This window comes from Odocoileus virginianus, chromosome 4, assembly GCF_023699985.2.
Source record: "Odocoileus virginianus isolate 20LAN1187 ecotype Illinois chromosome 4, Ovbor_1.2, whole genome shotgun sequence".
Taxonomy (NCBI): domain Eukaryota; kingdom Metazoa; phylum Chordata; class Mammalia; order Artiodactyla; family Cervidae; genus Odocoileus; species Odocoileus virginianus.
In genome coordinates this window covers 81,501,484-81,516,852 of record NC_069677.1, presented here as the reverse complement: position 1 = coordinate 81,516,852, position 15,369 = coordinate 81,501,484, and the positions used below count along the sequence as shown (strand labels likewise).

The 15,369-nt window shown below is 51.1% G+C and overlaps 1 protein-coding gene across 2 annotated transcripts; it reads right to left on the bottom strand.

Moving 5' to 3' along the window:
- Positions 1 to 6,820: 6,820 nt before the first annotated feature.
- LOC139034820 (uncharacterized) lies at positions 6,821 to 11,521 on the bottom strand. 2 transcript variants are annotated; one of them, XM_070466850.1, is made up of 3 exons: positions 9,733 to 11,521; positions 9,458 to 9,530; positions 6,821 to 7,209 (listed from the first exon to the last, which is right to left on the bottom strand). In XM_070466850.1, exons 1-3 carry the CDS (start codon positions 10,843 to 10,845, stop codon positions 7,196 to 7,198), a joined length of 1,200 nt encoding a protein of 399 aa, XP_070322951.1. In that variant the 5' UTR covers positions 10,846 to 11,521; the 3' UTR covers positions 6,821 to 7,195. The 2 variants fall into 2 exon arrangements, 1 of the variants encoding a protein (XP_070322951.1); XR_011487395.1 differs by lacking the exons at positions 9,458 to 9,530; positions 9,733 to 11,521 and adding an exon at positions 9,327 to 9,449.
- Between the last annotated feature and the right edge of the window lie 3,848 nt (positions 11,522 to 15,369).

The following is a 15,369-nucleotide window of genomic DNA, read 5'->3' as shown; positions in this document are numbered from 1 at the left end:
TGGTGAAACTAAGGGTGCTTGTTAAATAAAACTGGTTGGGGTTCAAAAGGATTATGTAGTTGAGAAGTGGGGGCGGGAGCTTTGAAACTCCAAGGTTGCCATTGGCAGCTGCTGGGAAATACTGTGTTGGAAATGGTTTGCAGTGTCCCCAGTTCTGACACAGTTCAGAAAATACAGGTTCTTGGTGATGCAGGAATTTGTCTGAAACCACATCCACCACGGCCACCCGGCTCCAACCTGCATGTCTGAACCAAGTTACTCAAGAGGTATAAGGGGACTTCCCTGGTGGTCCAGTAACCACTGGACCGCCTGCCAACGCAGAGGACGTGGGTTCAGTCCCTGGTCTGGGAAGATTCCACATGCTGAAGGGGCAACTAAGCCTGTGTGCTACAACTAAAGGCAAGTGCCCTGGAGCCCTGCTCCATGACCAGAGAAGCCGTGAAAGTCAGAAGCTGGTGCAGCATAACTAGAGAGTGGCCTCTGCTCGCCACAAGTAGAGAAAGCTAGGGCACACCCAAAACTAAATGTATAAAAATTAATTAATTTTTAAAAAGATGTATTGGTCTTCTGGGTGCTTCTGATAATCACAGTAAATGAGTCAGTGCTCCTCAGCCCAGGGCTCACCCAGACCTGCTCATGCAGCAGGAGAGGCCACAAGATCTACCGGCCACCCACCTACGGTGCTTATTAAGGAATGTGCTGGCCAAGGTGCGCCCTCGGCTCAGCAGCGCCTCATCTGGAAAACATGGGTAATAACAGCATTTCGAGGGCATATTTCCAGGGGAATCTCATTCACTGGAGCTTCCCTGGTATCTCAGGCAGTAAACAATCTGCCTGCAATGCAGCAGACCTGGGTTCGATCCCTGGTTCTGGAAGATCCCCTGAGGAAGGGAACAGCTACTCACTCCAGTATTCTTGCCTGGAGAATCCCATGGACAGGAGCCTGGCGGGATACAGTCCATGGGGTCGCAAAGAGTGGGACACAACAGAAGCTACTAACACAACATGTTGACTGGCTTCCCAGGTGGCACTAGTGGTAAAGAACCCACCTGCCAATGCAGCAGGAGATGTAAGAGACTCGGATTCAATCCCTAGGTTGGGATGATCTTCTAAAGAAAGGAATGGCAACCCACTCCAGTATTCTTGCCTGGATAATCCTATGGACAGAGGAGCCTGGCAGGCTACAGTCCATAGGGTCGCATAGAGTTGGACATGACTGAAGTGACTTAGCATACGTGCCAGTACATGAGATGATACACGTGGGGCACACAATAAATGCTGCTGGTTAGTAAAATCAGCTCTTCCCACTAGACTGTAACTCCATTAGGGCAGAGGCCAGTGCTATCCTATACCCTGGCATCCATACTATGCCTGGCCAGCGGTAGTCAGGTGTTAGATGGAGGGAAGGGTGGGTAAATCAATCACCTGGTTATAAAAAATGCAAGTCTCAAAAAAATTAAACATAGGATTACCAGATGACCAGCAATTCCATGTCTGGGTACATGCCCCAAAGAACTAAAAGCAGAGACTCAAACAGGTATTTGCACAGTTATGTTCTGTGCCGGCATTATTTACAATAGCCAAAAAGTGGAAAAGGTCCGACAAAGGTCCGTATAGCCAAAGCTATGGTTTTTCCAGTAGTCATGTACAGATGTGAGAGTTGGACCATAAAGAAGGATGAGCGCCAAAGAATGGATGCTGGAGAAGACTCTTGAGAGTCCCTTGGACTGCAAGGAGATCAAACTAATCAATCCTAAAGGAAAAGAAAGTGAAAATCACTCAGTCATGTCTGACTCTGCGACACCATGAATAGTCCATGGAATTCTCCAGGTCAGAATACTGGAATAGGTAGCAGTTCTCTTCTCTAGGGGATCTTCCCAACCCAGGGATCAAACCCAGGTCTCCTGCATTACAGGCAGATTCTTTCCCAGCTGAGCCACCAGGGAAGCCCACCTTATAGGAAATCAACCCTGAATATTCATTAGAAGGACTGATGATGAAGCTGAAGCTCCAATACTTTGGCCACCTGATGTGAAGAGCCACCTTATTAGAAAAGACCCTGATGCTGGAAAAGATTGAGAGCAGGAGGAAAAGGGGGCAACAGAGGATGAGATGGTAGGATGTCATCACTGACTCTATGGCCATGAGTTTGAGCAAACTCTGGGAGATGGTGATGGACAGGGAAGCCTGGCATGCTGCAGTCCATGGGTTCACAAAGAATCAGACAGGACTTAGGGACTGAACAAAAACAAAACAGTGGAAACAATGGAAATATCCATGAAAGCATGACTGTATAAACTAAATGTGGTGTGTACATAGAATGCAATATTATTCAACCTTAAAAAGGAAGGAAATCCTGACATGTACAGCTTGGATGAAACTTGAGTACATTATGCTCAGTGATATAAACCAGCCACAAAAGGACAAATACTATATAAGTCTACTTACATGAGGTACTAAGATTAGTCAAAATCACAGAGACAGAAAGTAGATCGGTGGGTGCCAGGACTTACGTGGATGGAAATGGAGAGTTAGTATTTAATGGGTATAGAGCTTCCAGTTTACAAGATGAAAAGAATTGGGACTTCCCTAGTGGCCCCTTGATTAAGAATCTGCTTTCCAGTGCAGAGGACCTGGGTTTGACCCTTGGGTGGGGAACCAAGATCCCACACGCCATAGGATGTGTACCACACCTAGATCAAAGCCCTCCCACTGCAATGATGAGATCCCACGTGCTGCAAATGAGACTCTGCCGCCAAAAATTAAATACTGAAAAACAGAAGATGAAAAGAGGTATGGAGAGGAACTGTGGTGATGTCTGCACAGCATTGTGACTGTATTTAATACCACCGAGCTGGACACTTACAAGTGGAAAGTTTAAATTTTGTATACTTTACCATAGGAAAAAAATGGACAAGCAAGCTCAATGCATTATCAAATAGCATGAAGGCAAATTCCCCACTCTAGGAGCTGACACATCAGATTTTAGCGAAACAAATGCAGTGAAAAGCCAAGGGGGTTAAAACATAATGTTCACCGAGAACAAAATATACAACAAGAGGTGTGGCCAGGGTTCTGGTTCACCCAGGTGCTGGGCAGGTGGAATGGGGCCAGGACACCACCACGCCAACCAGAAGCTCCCAGCTGGAGTGGCCTGGTGCTTGGACCACGCAAAGTCATGCCTGCTTGTCTTGGGCAGCCAGTCCCCAGAGGGTCTCTCTGCTGTGAGGCCCCAGGATGGAGGGGTACCCAGATGTCATCACGGGGGCTGCATCCTGAACCTCCGTCCCTTCGGTTTCCCCACCCTCTTCCTGCCTCTCTCAGAGGATTCTTCAGCCTGGCCTCCGCCGGCCTTCCACCTTCCTCCTCTGACCTCTGCTGACTCTCCTGCTGTCCGGCTCTCCAGGGCACCCTCAGAGCTTCCCGGGCAGGCTGTTCTCATTGGCAGGCAGCACCTGGTGATGCCCCTGTGACCTACATGTCTGTGAGCAGGACTCTCGGGCTCAGCTGGGCACTGCCCAGGAGGAACCAGGACCTCAGCAGCCGTGTGCAAGCCACCATGCCTCTGGGTGAGGGTCATGCCCAGACAGAGCTGGGCCAGCCAGGCCCTGCCCCTCAGAGCAGACTGAGCAGGCAGGAAGCAGATGGTTTTGTTCCCCAGACAACACCAATGCCTGTCACAAGGTCACACACTGCGGGACTGCAGTCCTATGAAACATCCAGAGTGGGCAACTCTACGGGTCCTTAGAGACACCAAGCAGATGAGTGGTTGCTCACAGCTAGGGTTTGGGCCGAGAACGGGAGTGATGACAAATAAGGACAGGGTTTTGGAGGGTTATGCCAAAAATTTCTAAAACTAGGTTATTCTAGGATTGCACGGTTCTATGAATGTACTAAAAATTATTAAAATGTGCATTTTAAGTAGGTGAACTCTATCAGGTGAATATTTCAGTAATTGTTTTTAGGGACTTTACCAGTGGTCCAATGGCTAAGACTCTGCTCTGCCACTGCAAGGGGCCTGGGTTCAACCCCTGATCAAGGAACTAGATCCCACATGCTGCAACTGAGATCCTGCATGCCACAGCTAAGACCCACAGCAGTCAAATAAATAAATAAATATTTTTTTAAAAATCTGAATAAAGTTGGGTTAAAAAAATTTTTTTAAATGACATTCTAAGTAAAACAAAAAGAAGAAAATGGAATGCTTCAAAGAGAAATCCAAAAGAAAATAGAAATACAGGGGAAGTCCTTCTTCCAAAATAATGTTTTCTTTCTCTTTTTCTTCCTGAGCCTGCCTGACTGACAGGGAGGGCAGCCCCCCAACTTGCTGTCTCAGGTGAGGAGAGGAAGAAAAGATCCAGAAATGCTTCTGAGCTGATACCCGGGGAACTTCCCTTAACATTTCTTGGGCTTCCCTGGCAGCTCAGTGGTAAAGAATCCACCTGCCAGGTCAGGAGACACGGGTTTGATCCTTGATCCGGGAAGATCCCACATGCTGAGGTGCAACTAAGCTGATGGATCCCGACTGCTGGGCCTGTGCTGTAGAGTCTGCGTGCCACGAGAGAAGCCACTGCAATGAGCAGCCCGTGCACCGCAACTAGAGAGCAGCTCCTGCTGCTGCTGCTGCTGCTAAGTCACTGCAGCCGTGTCCAACTCTGTGCGACCCCATAGACGGCAGCCCACCAGGCTCCCCTGTCCCTGGGCTTCTCCAGGCAAGAACACTGGAGTGGAGAGAGTAGCTCCTGGCCGGTTGCAACTAGAGAAAAGCTCTCACAGTAAGGAAGACCCAGCACAGCCAAAAAGAAACACAGGCATAAATAAATAACATTTCTTGCGAGGCAGGTCTACGGGCAACAAATGCCCTCGAGATTTGCTTATTTCACTGGATATGGATCTCTTTGGTGGTTTTTCTTTGAGCACAGTGACTATTTCATTCCACCCTCCTGTTCCCGTGGTTTCTGAGGATACTCATGTAATCCTGGTCCTTGTGCCTCTATAGGTAAGGTGGTTTTTCCCTCTGTCCTCTTTAAGCTTTTCTCTGTCTTTGATCTCCTGCAGTTTGAATATGATATGTCTGAGTATAGAGGTTTTTTGGTATTTATCCTGCTTGGTGTTCTCTTAGCTCCTTGGATCTGTAGTTTGATGTCTGTTGTTGATTTTATAAAGTTATCAGCCACCATTATTCCAGTCATTTCATCTGTTTCTTTCATCTCCTGGTATTTCCATATATGGGCTTTCCTCATAGCTCAGTCTGTAAAGAATCTGCCTGGAATGCAGGAGACCTGGATTCAATTCCTGGGTCAGGAAGATCCCCTGGAGAAGGAAATGGCAACCCACTCCAGTATTCTTTTCTGGAGAATCCCATAGACAGAGGAGCCTGGCAGGCTAGAGTCCATGGGGCCGCAAGAGTTGGACACAACTAAACCAACAATTTCCACAATATGTATTCAATTGTTTTACAGTTCTTGGCTCTTCTGTTCATTGTTTTTCATTCTTTTTTCTCTATGTGTTTGAGTTGGTCTCTACTGACATAGCTTCAAGTTCAGTGAGTCCCTCCTTGGTCACATCAGTCTACTGATGTCTCCGTCGTCTGTGTGGCCCTGCAGGGCAGCTGTCTCTTGTTTGCTGCTCTGAGTAACAGAGTCCTGTCTTTCATTTGTCTGAGTGTCATTGTGTTGTGTCCCACCACCAAATAAAATCTTTACATCTTATAAAACACTGATAAAGAACCAGCGTCCAAAATACACAAATTCTTGAAACTCAATAATAAGAAAATAAACACTCCAATTAACAATGGGCCAAAGATCTGAACAGACTCCTCACCAAAGAAGATATGCAGATAAGCATGTGAAAATTTCTCGACATTGTATGCCATCAGAGAATGAAAATTAAAACAATATCACCTATTAAGACAGCTAAAGCCTGGAACCTTGACAATACCAAGTGCTGATGAGGGTGTGGAGCAATAGGAAGTCATTCATTGCTGGTGGGAATTAAAATGGTATAGTCACTTTGGAACACAGTTTGGCTAATAAAGCTTAATAAAGCTGCACATAGTTTTACCACACAATGTAGTGATTGCACTCCTTGATACTTACCTAGTAAGAGGAAAACTTAGGTTCACACAAAAACTTGTACACAGACATTCATAACAGATTTATTCCAGTTATTATTCCAGTTGTCAGCAATGGGAACAACCAAGACAGCCACAGTAGATGAATTACCCATTAACAAAGTGAGGTCAGTCCACAGAGTGGGCTGTTATTCAGAAGTTAAACAAACAACATGGAAGAAACTTAAACGCACATTGCTAAGTGGAAGGAGCCAATCTGAAAAGGCTACAAAGTATGTGATTCTAACTAAATGATGTTCCGGCAATGGTAAAACCACAGGGTAGGAAGAGAAAGTCGGTGGTGGCCGGAAGGGGGAGGGATGAATAGGCAGAATACAGGGTGGTTTTAGTCTCTGTATGAGACTATCAATGGTGGGCATGTATCATCACAAATTTATCGAAATCCACAGAATGTCCAACACCAAGAGTGAACCCTATTGTAAATCAAGAACTTAGTTAATAACAGTGTTGTAACCCTGGTTCATTAATTGTAACAAAGTGCTATACTAATTCCAGAGGTTAATAATAGGGGAACCCTTTGTTAGAAAACGCCGCGGGAAGAAAGAGCCACCTCTAAGGACCGTTGATGAAGGCCTTTATTGGGCGGTCGCTCTCGGGCAGAACTCCCGGGGGCGGGTGAGTGAAGAGACAAAGGGAGCCTGCAACCTGAGGGAAGGGGCGGCACCTATATACCCTGGCGGGTACGCTTGGAGTCAGGCTCTAGGGTGATGATTGGCCTTTTGTCCCGTGTCGGTTTTTGTTGATTGGCCGGAGTCTTGGCACCTTCGCGTCCATCAGTCTGCCTGGCAACGGGCTGCTGATTGGTGGATGTCTGTCCCTGGTACTTATCTGGGACCTTTTGGCGGGGGCAGTCAGCGTGACCTTTCATCCCGGCCTTTTTGATATAGGACAAGGGGCGGCGTTTGTCTTCTGGCTACTTCCTGCTGGACGGGGGCGACGTGGGGGTCGGGGCCGGTCGGGATGAAAGGTCAGCTTATGCAGGATTGTGAGGTGGGTCTATGTCTTCTTGATTGAGTTGAGTGTAAGCTGTTAGTATCATGGCCCGTCCAGTCGCGGCCTGCGCTATTTCTTGGACCCTGCGAAAAACAAGTTGGAGGAGGCAGGGGCCTATGGTGAGGCCCATAACTAGTAGGAGTATAGGGCCCAGGGCGGGTAAGAGGTAAGGGAGTAAACCATTGAGCCCGGCCCAGAGGGGGCTCTCTTGGAGCTGCTGGCGCCTTTGTTCTAAATCGTCTTGCAGTTCTTTGATCTTAGTCCGGACTGTTCCAGAGCGGTTGGCATAGAAACAGCATCTTTCCTGCAAGAAAAGGCCTAAGCCGCCCTCTCGGGCAGTGAGGAGGTCTAGCCCACGTCTATTTTGGAGGACAGCCTCTGCTAGAGAATCTATCTGCCCCTGAAGTTCCAACATGGTGTCAGCCACATGTTGGACATCTGATATGATCTGTTGGGAGAATTTGGCGTACGTGTGCTGTGAGAGGCCGATCCCTGCCGCCCCCGCTGCTAGGCTGGTGGATAAGCCCAGTCCCACCAGCAGGGGTACCATCTGGACAGCTCGTTTTGCCCTCCCGGCCACATGGTCTAGAGTGGGCATGGGGACTGGTTCTTTTCCTGATATCAGGTCAATGTCTGGGAGCAGAACTGCGAGTACGCAGGTTCCAGTCCAGTTTGTGGGGAGGAAAGTATAGGCCAGGTTTCTTCCACAGACAAAGACCAGGGGATGAGGGGCGCATATTGAGGTGGTGATGTTCTGTATTGTGGTGTAGCTGGCAAAGTCTCTCACCCCCACGTCTATAGCTGTCTCATTGTCCGTTATTTGGCCTCTTAGGCAGTATCCTATTGAGGCTTTTATCGGTTGTACCCGCAAGGGTGGTGTCACTTTACACGCTGCTGGGTCTACAGAGGTGTTGACCGGTTGGGAGAGGTTGGCCGGCATGGCTAGCGGGCGAGGGGTTCTTACAGTTAGGCATATCCAGCAACCTTGGGCCCACTCGGGGCTGGACTGATTTAGGGTGTTTTATGTTACTGTATTAAGTTTGTAGTGGCTGGGTCTAATTGTAAAGGACCCCACCGATCAGGCAGGGCCAGGGGATGGTAATGGACTTTTGGAAAGTAATGGTCCATTACTTTTTGGAGTCTTTGTTAGGCTTGTTTTTTTCGTGCCATATCTTGGACTCTTCCGCCATCTGAGACGTGTATGGGTGCCTTTAGGTTCTAGCAGACCTCTTTACCTGTCTTACTTGGGCATGCCGGTGAGGAAAGGTGGGGGCCCAATGAACCAGGGAAGTGTCCTGTCTGGGTTGTAGTTCAATAAATTTTGTTCGTCGGGCCCCTGCATTGACGTGCTTGTTCTTTGAGGTAGCATAGAGAGTGGAGAGTTCTTTCGTATTCTAAGCAGGAACAATTTTTGAGCTGATCTGAGGGCAGGGGCTCTGGGGGCAGAACAGCAGGCACGCATTGCCAAGAATTGGCCTTTCTAATGTATGTGTACCCCTCTGGAGAAACCTCATATCCCTCTCCTATAAAGTTGTAAGCCATTTTGTCTCTGCAGTTGACTGATTGGATGTGTCTGACCCTTTTCTCGGGATATTGGGAGAGAGAGTTCCCTGGCGCAGTCGCAAGGCTTTTCCATTCGCCTGGCCAGTATTTGTCTCGCTTTAGCCGGGTCATCAAATCCCCCGTAGGTCTGACCAAGGAGCACAAGCAATAGAAGCGTACCTGTCATGTTCTGATAGCAGGTGGAAAGGGGGTCCGGGAGATTTTCAGTTTTGTGGGCCCCGTTAGGGAGGACTGGTATGTGTGTCCTGGCGAAGCCCCTGGACCTGAGTCTAAGCCTGGCTCTCTTTCTGGAAGATCTGGGGGAGCTCGTTTGAGCCTGGTCACGTGGTACCAGGGTTCGAGGCCTGAGAGCTTGGCTGCAGTAGGGGTGGTCAGGACCACTGTGTAAGGACCCGTCCAACGAGGTTGGAGGGGCCCGGGAGACAAGGTCTTGAGTAGCACCTGGTCTCCAGGCGACAGTGGTCTGATGGGGCCATCACCGTCCCTAGGTTGTGGCAGGACCCGATCTGCGTGTTCCCTGAGTAAGGCGCACAGGCGGGTGAAGAGGGGCAGGTAATTGGCCAGGAGAGGTGGTTCTCTGGGGGCAGGTGGGTCAGCAGGTAGGGCCTGCCGTACAGCAGCTCGAAGGGGGTCAAACCTGTCTTTGAGTGTGGTGTTGTGCGGATGCGGGTGAGAGCCAAGGGGAGGAGGTCAACCCAGGAGAGCTGCACTTCTGAGGCGAGCTTGGCGGGTGGGCCTTGAGGACCCCGTTGGCCCGTTCTACTTTACCCGATGACTGGGGCCGGTACGGGATGTGAAGATGCCAGGTGATGTTGAGGGCTGCAGCTACCTGCTGGGTTATCTGCGAAACAAAAGCAGGTCCGTTATCGGATTGGAGGGAGTTAGGGAGTCCGAACCGGGGGACGGTGTTTGACCAGCGTTTCGGATATTATTGCGGCCGTTTTGCAGGAGGTGGGGAAGGCCTCGACCCATCCTGAGAACGTGTCTATGAGTACCAGCAGATACCGATAAGCCCGGTGTCTGGGCATGTGAGTGAAGTCCACCTGCCAATCTTGACCGGGCAGATGTCCTCTCAGCTGGTGGGTTTCTTGGGGGGGCCGGAGCCCTCCTTGAGGAGAGATCGTTGCGCAGGTCAGACAGGAGCGGTGTACGGTCTGGATGGCCTGCCTAAGATGAAGAGGGGAGAAGAGCGGGCTAAGGAAAGTTAAGAGAGCTCGCGATCCGATATGGAGGGCATCATGGATCTGCTTTATGATGGTGATGGCTTGTTGTTCAGGGAGGACCAGTTTTTCGTGGGGGGTGATCCATCCGGAAGGATGTGTTTGTGTCCCCTCCTGGGCGAGTAGCGCTCTGGTTTCTGCCTTGGTGTATTTAGGGATAAAGGAGGTCTCCAGGACCAGTAGAGGGGCCACCTCTCGCTGCAGGGCAGTTTGCCGGGCCACCTGGTCAGCCAAATTATTACCCTGGGCTATTTTATCGCGAGCTGCCTGGTGTCCCCGGCAATGTAAGATGGCCACTTCTTTTGGCAGGGGGATGGCCTCCAGTAGTTTGGTAATATGGGAGGCATTACATATTGGGGAGCCTTTAGTGGTGAGAAAGCCCCTCTCTTTCCAGATTGCCGCATGTGAGTGGGCGATTAGGAAAGCGTACTTAGAGTCCGTGTAGATATTGGCCCTTTTGTTTTTTGCCAGGTGTAAGGCTTGGGTCAGTGCAGTTAGTTCTGCTTTTTGGGAAGTTGTTCCTAGTGGGAGGGGTTGGGCCTCAAGGACTTTCTGTAGGGTGACTATAGCATAGGCTGCTGCCCGGCGCCCATCTGGGTCCTTTTTGGAACTCCCATCGACAAACATGGTCATATCGGGGTCTGGCAGTGGCTCTGCAAAGAGGTTTGGCGGTGGCTGTGTCAGAGAGTCCAATATCTCAGTACACTGGTGAGCCGGGACTCTTAAGGAAATCGGGAGAGAGGGAAGCGCAGATAGCGGGTTCAGCTGGGAACTACGTCCCACGGCGACCTGCGGGTTGTCTAGGAATATTAGGTGGAACTGCTGTAGTCTGGAGTCACTGAGGTCAGAGAGGAATCTGGAAGCCAGGAGGTCACTGAGGCAGTGAGGGGAGAAAATGGTTAGAGGCTGATATTGAAGTAACTTTTTTGCGTCCATGTAAACCGCTGCTGCTGCTTCCAGTGCCCGTAGGCAGGGGAACCATCCCCTGGCAGTGGGGTCTAGTTGTTTGGAGATGAAGGCGACAGGCAGCAACTCAGAGCCCACCGGCTGTACCAGGGCCCCAAAGGCTATTCCCCCCTTTTCATCAGTATAGAGATGATATGGGTAGTTAGGATTAGGCAGGGAGAGGGGAGCGGCAGATGTCAGAGCAGACTGTAACGTGAGAAAGGCTCGGGTGACCTCGTTTTGTGAGGAGAGTGGCCCCTTTGGGGTTTCTTTTGCTGCTGCATAGAGGGGTTTTGCCAATGAGGCGTAGTTGGGAACCCAATGGCGGAAGAATCCCGCCAGGCCCAGAAAAGACAGGATTTGGTCTCCGTTAGTTGGAGGCTGGATAGACCGGAGGAGTTGGCACCGGTCGGTTGTGAGGGCCTTGGTGGTGGGGGTAATTTGCAATCCCAGGTAAGTAACTGAGGACTGAGTGAGTTGGGCCTTTGACTGTGAGGCCCAGTATCCTTTGGAGGCCAGGAAGTTAAGGAGAGTTATGGTGTGTTGTTTTGAGAGATCTTCGGAAGGGCTACATAGTAAGAGGTCATCCACATATTGGAGCAGGGTACTAGGGCTAAGAGGGCAGAGGGCCAGGTCCCGGGCCAGGGCCTGACCGAAGTAATGAGGGCTATCTCAAAACCTCTGAGGCAGGACCGTCCATGTGAGTTGAGTGGCCTGTCTGGTGTCAGGATTGATCCAGGTGAAGGCGAACAGAAATTGACAGTCAGGGTGGATTGGGATGGAAAAGAATGCATCTTTGAGATCAATCACTGTGAAGTGGGTGGTGCCCGTGGGTATTTGGGATAATAAAGTATAGGGATTAGGGACTAGCAGATGTGTAGGAACGACGGCCTCGTTAATAAGTCGGAGGTCTTGAACTAGTCGGTAGGCCCCTGAGGCCTTACGGACTGGAAGGATGGGGGTGTTACATGGGGATGAGGTGGGGACCAGTAGGCCCTGTCCCAGGAGGTGGTCAATGATTGGCTTAAGTCCTCGAAGGTTGGGCTGGGACAGGGGAAACTGGGCCCGAGCCGGAAAACAGGTGGGGTCTTTTAGGTGTATGAGGACTGGGGGTTGGTGTTGGGCAATTGTTGGGATCTTGGTATCCTACACCTGGGGATCTATTTGGGCGTCAGAGGACCTGATTAGCAACAGCAGGAACCTGCTTGTGGAAGGAGAAGGCCCTGGGGTCAGGTGAAGTGTGGCCTTGAGTTTTGTTAAAATGTCTCTCCCTAGTAGAGGGGTTGGACAGGAAGGAATAACTAGAAAGGAGTGGGTGAATAGGCAGTTGTCTAACTGACAGTTTAAGGGCTTGGTCTCTAGGGGCCGTGATGACTGGCCATCAATTCCCATTACTGAGACCCGGGAAGGATGTAAGGTGCCTCCGAAAGAGGGAAGGACCGAATAGGTAGCCCCCGTGTCAACCAAGAAGTCGATCGACTTACCCGCTACCTGGAGCATTACCCTGGGCTTGGCTTGGGTTATTGGGGTTCCCGAGTCTGGGCGGCTTCAGTCTTCATCGAAGGTCAGCAGTTGTAGTGTGGGATCTGGGCTCGGAGTCACCTTAGGTCGCTCTGGTCCCTTACCCCCTAGGGTCAGGGCCCGAGAGGCCGAGGGACAGTCACTTGCCCAGTGTCCGTGTTGCCTGCACTTTGGGCAGGACTTTGTGGGTGGTCTCGGGTTAGGACACGTTTTGGCCCAGTGTCCCTCTTTGCCGCATTTGAAGCAGGCCCCCAGTGGGGGTTTTTGTGGGCCCGAGCCCGTTGCCGGCCGCAGGGCTGCTACCAGAGCCTGGGTGTGTTGGTTGAGAAGGCTAGCTTGGAGTTTAGCCTTTTGTTTTAGTCTGGCTTTATGTTTAGCTTCTGCAGTCTCTTCCTGGGCATGGTAAACTTTAAAGGCCATTTTTACCAGGTCTCTTATGGGAGTCTGAGGGCCTTCGTTGGCCTTGGCTAGTTTTTTTCGGATGTCGGGGGCGGATTGAGAGATAAAACAACTGGCCAGGGTGACTGCTCCAGCTGGGGAGTCTGGGGCCAATCTGGTATATTGGATGAGGGCCTCTGTCAGCCTATTCAAGAACATAGCGGGGTTTTCGTCAGGGCCCTGGGTGATCTCATCCAGCTTGAGGAAGTTGACCACTTTATTAGAAGTGGCTTCCATGCCATCTAGGAGGCACTCTACCATATATCTGACCCTGAGTTCACCTCCCCCAGTCTCTTGATAGTCCCAGTCAGGGTCTGTGTCTGGGACTGCCTCGGCCCCTGGGGGGCGTTCGGGGGAGGGATTAGCAAAGTGTCTCTGGTCAGCCTGGGCTCTAGCAGCCGTCCAGATGGCTTGTCGCTCTTCTAGGGTAGTAGTGGAACCTAAGACTACATAGATATTTTTCCAGGTTAAGGCGTATGAGCGGGTCAGTTGGGTAAATTGTTTGATGTAATGGGTAGGGTTGGATGAGAATGACCCAAGCTTGGCCTCGATTTGAGACAGGTCGTGAAGGGAGAAAGGGACGTGGACCTGTGCCAAGCCCTCGGCTCCGGCTACCTGTCTCAGAGGGAGTAGGGGAGCCGGGGCACGGAGAAAAGAATTTCGGGATGACTGTCCGTGGGACCGTGTGTGTGAGCTAACTGGTGATGGGGAGGGTGTCAGGGTCGGTAATGGAGGATAGAGAATGGGAGTAGGAGGGAGGTGTATAGTTTCAGTCGGTTGTGTATCAACTGAGGAAGTGTGGGGAGGTGTTGTCGGGGCAGTTACAGGGGCAGAGGTGGGGGAAGGAGCTGCTGGACTCAGAGGGGCCGAAGTGGGGGAGGAGGGGGCAGGAACCGGAGAGGAAGGGGTGGGGGCCGTGGGAGAGGTATAGGGAGGGGGGCCCACCAGATCTTCTGGGGGAACAGAGAAAGCAGAGGACTCAGAGACGGGAGGAGTTGGCTTGGCCCGGGAGGGTGGAGTCGGGGGGGCCATGGTGAGTAGGATTTGGCTAGGAGCGCACGTGGTGCACAGGGTGGGGCGAGAGCGCAACGCCCAAAAGGCCTGAACATAGGGGACTTCAGACCATTTTCCCGTTCTCCGGCAGTAATTATCTAAATCACGGAGGACGTCAAAGTCTAATGTCCCTGTGGCTGGCCATTGTGAGCCATTATCTAGGGAATACTGAGGCCAGGCCTGTGAACACAGAAAAGTGAGCTGCTTGGGGCGGATGTATCCCTTTAGTCTTAGGGTCCGCAGGTTAGCCAGCAGGCACTCTAAGGATGTGGACTATTGGGGTTCGGGTTTGGAGGCTGTCGATCCCATGGCGACCACGAGGGGTGGAGGCAACCCCCGCTGTCCGAACGTCTTCGGATGTGTCAAGGGAAGCCGGAGGTCCGTGCAGCCGTTCGGAACGTCTTCCTCACGAGCTGGGGACCGGGAAAGGCCAAAGCCGGAGGTCTACTCAGCCGCTGGGGACGTCTCCCCACAAGCTGGTGACCGGGAGGGCCCAGTAAGTGCGCACTCGTTACTGGGCCCTAGGAGATGGTCGCCAGGGAGGGCAGGCCACAAAGCCGAGGGGACTTACCCCGTATCCTGCCGTCCAGGGAGTTGGTCAGTCGCCTGGGTCCGGGGCTACCGCGGCGGTGGAGCTCGAGGGGGCCTCAACGGCGAGTGCCGGGGGCCCTCGCCTCGAGCCCCATGTTGGGCGCCAGATGTTAGAAAACGCCGCGGGAAGAAAGAGCCACCTCTAAGGACCGTTGATGAAGGCCTTTATTGGGCGGTCGCTCTTGGGCAGAACTCCCAGGGCGGGTGAGTGAAGAGACAAAGGGAGCCTGCAACCTGCGGGAAGGAGGGCGGCACCTATATACCCTGGCGGGTACGGACGCGGCGGGACCTTTTCGAATATGCTTGGAGTCAAGTTCTAGGGTGCTGATTGGCCTTTTGTCCCGTGTCGGTTTTTGTTGATTGGCCGGAGTCTTGGCACCTTTGCGTCCATCAGTCTGCCTGGCAACGGGCTGCTGATTGGTGGATGTCTGTCCCTGGTACTTATCTGGGACCTTTTGGCGGGGGCAGTCTGCGTGACCTTTCACCCTTGTATGTGCAAGGAAGTACGGAGAAATTCTCTCTACTCTCAGAACTATTCTAAACAAACAAACTCTATGAATTAAAATAACACAAGCTTATAAATAAAAATGTGTGCAATTCTGTGACCCATTGATAATATTTTGATGTAAATCCAGAATTTTTATGGTCCCCCCCCCCGTTTTTTTTTAAAGAGTAGAAGAGTCGGGGGATTCCCTGGTGGACTAGTGGTTAGGACTCTGCTCTCCCACTGCCAGGGGTCTGGGTTCAATCCCTGGTCAAGGACTAAAATCCCAAGTGCCTTGTGGTGTGGCAAAAAAGAAAAAAAAGAGGGTAGAGTCAGATCTCTTGTGCTATTTTTTAAATATTTACTTATTATTTTTGGCTGTGCCAGGTCTTAGTTGTGGCATGTGGGATATTTAGTTGCAGCATGTG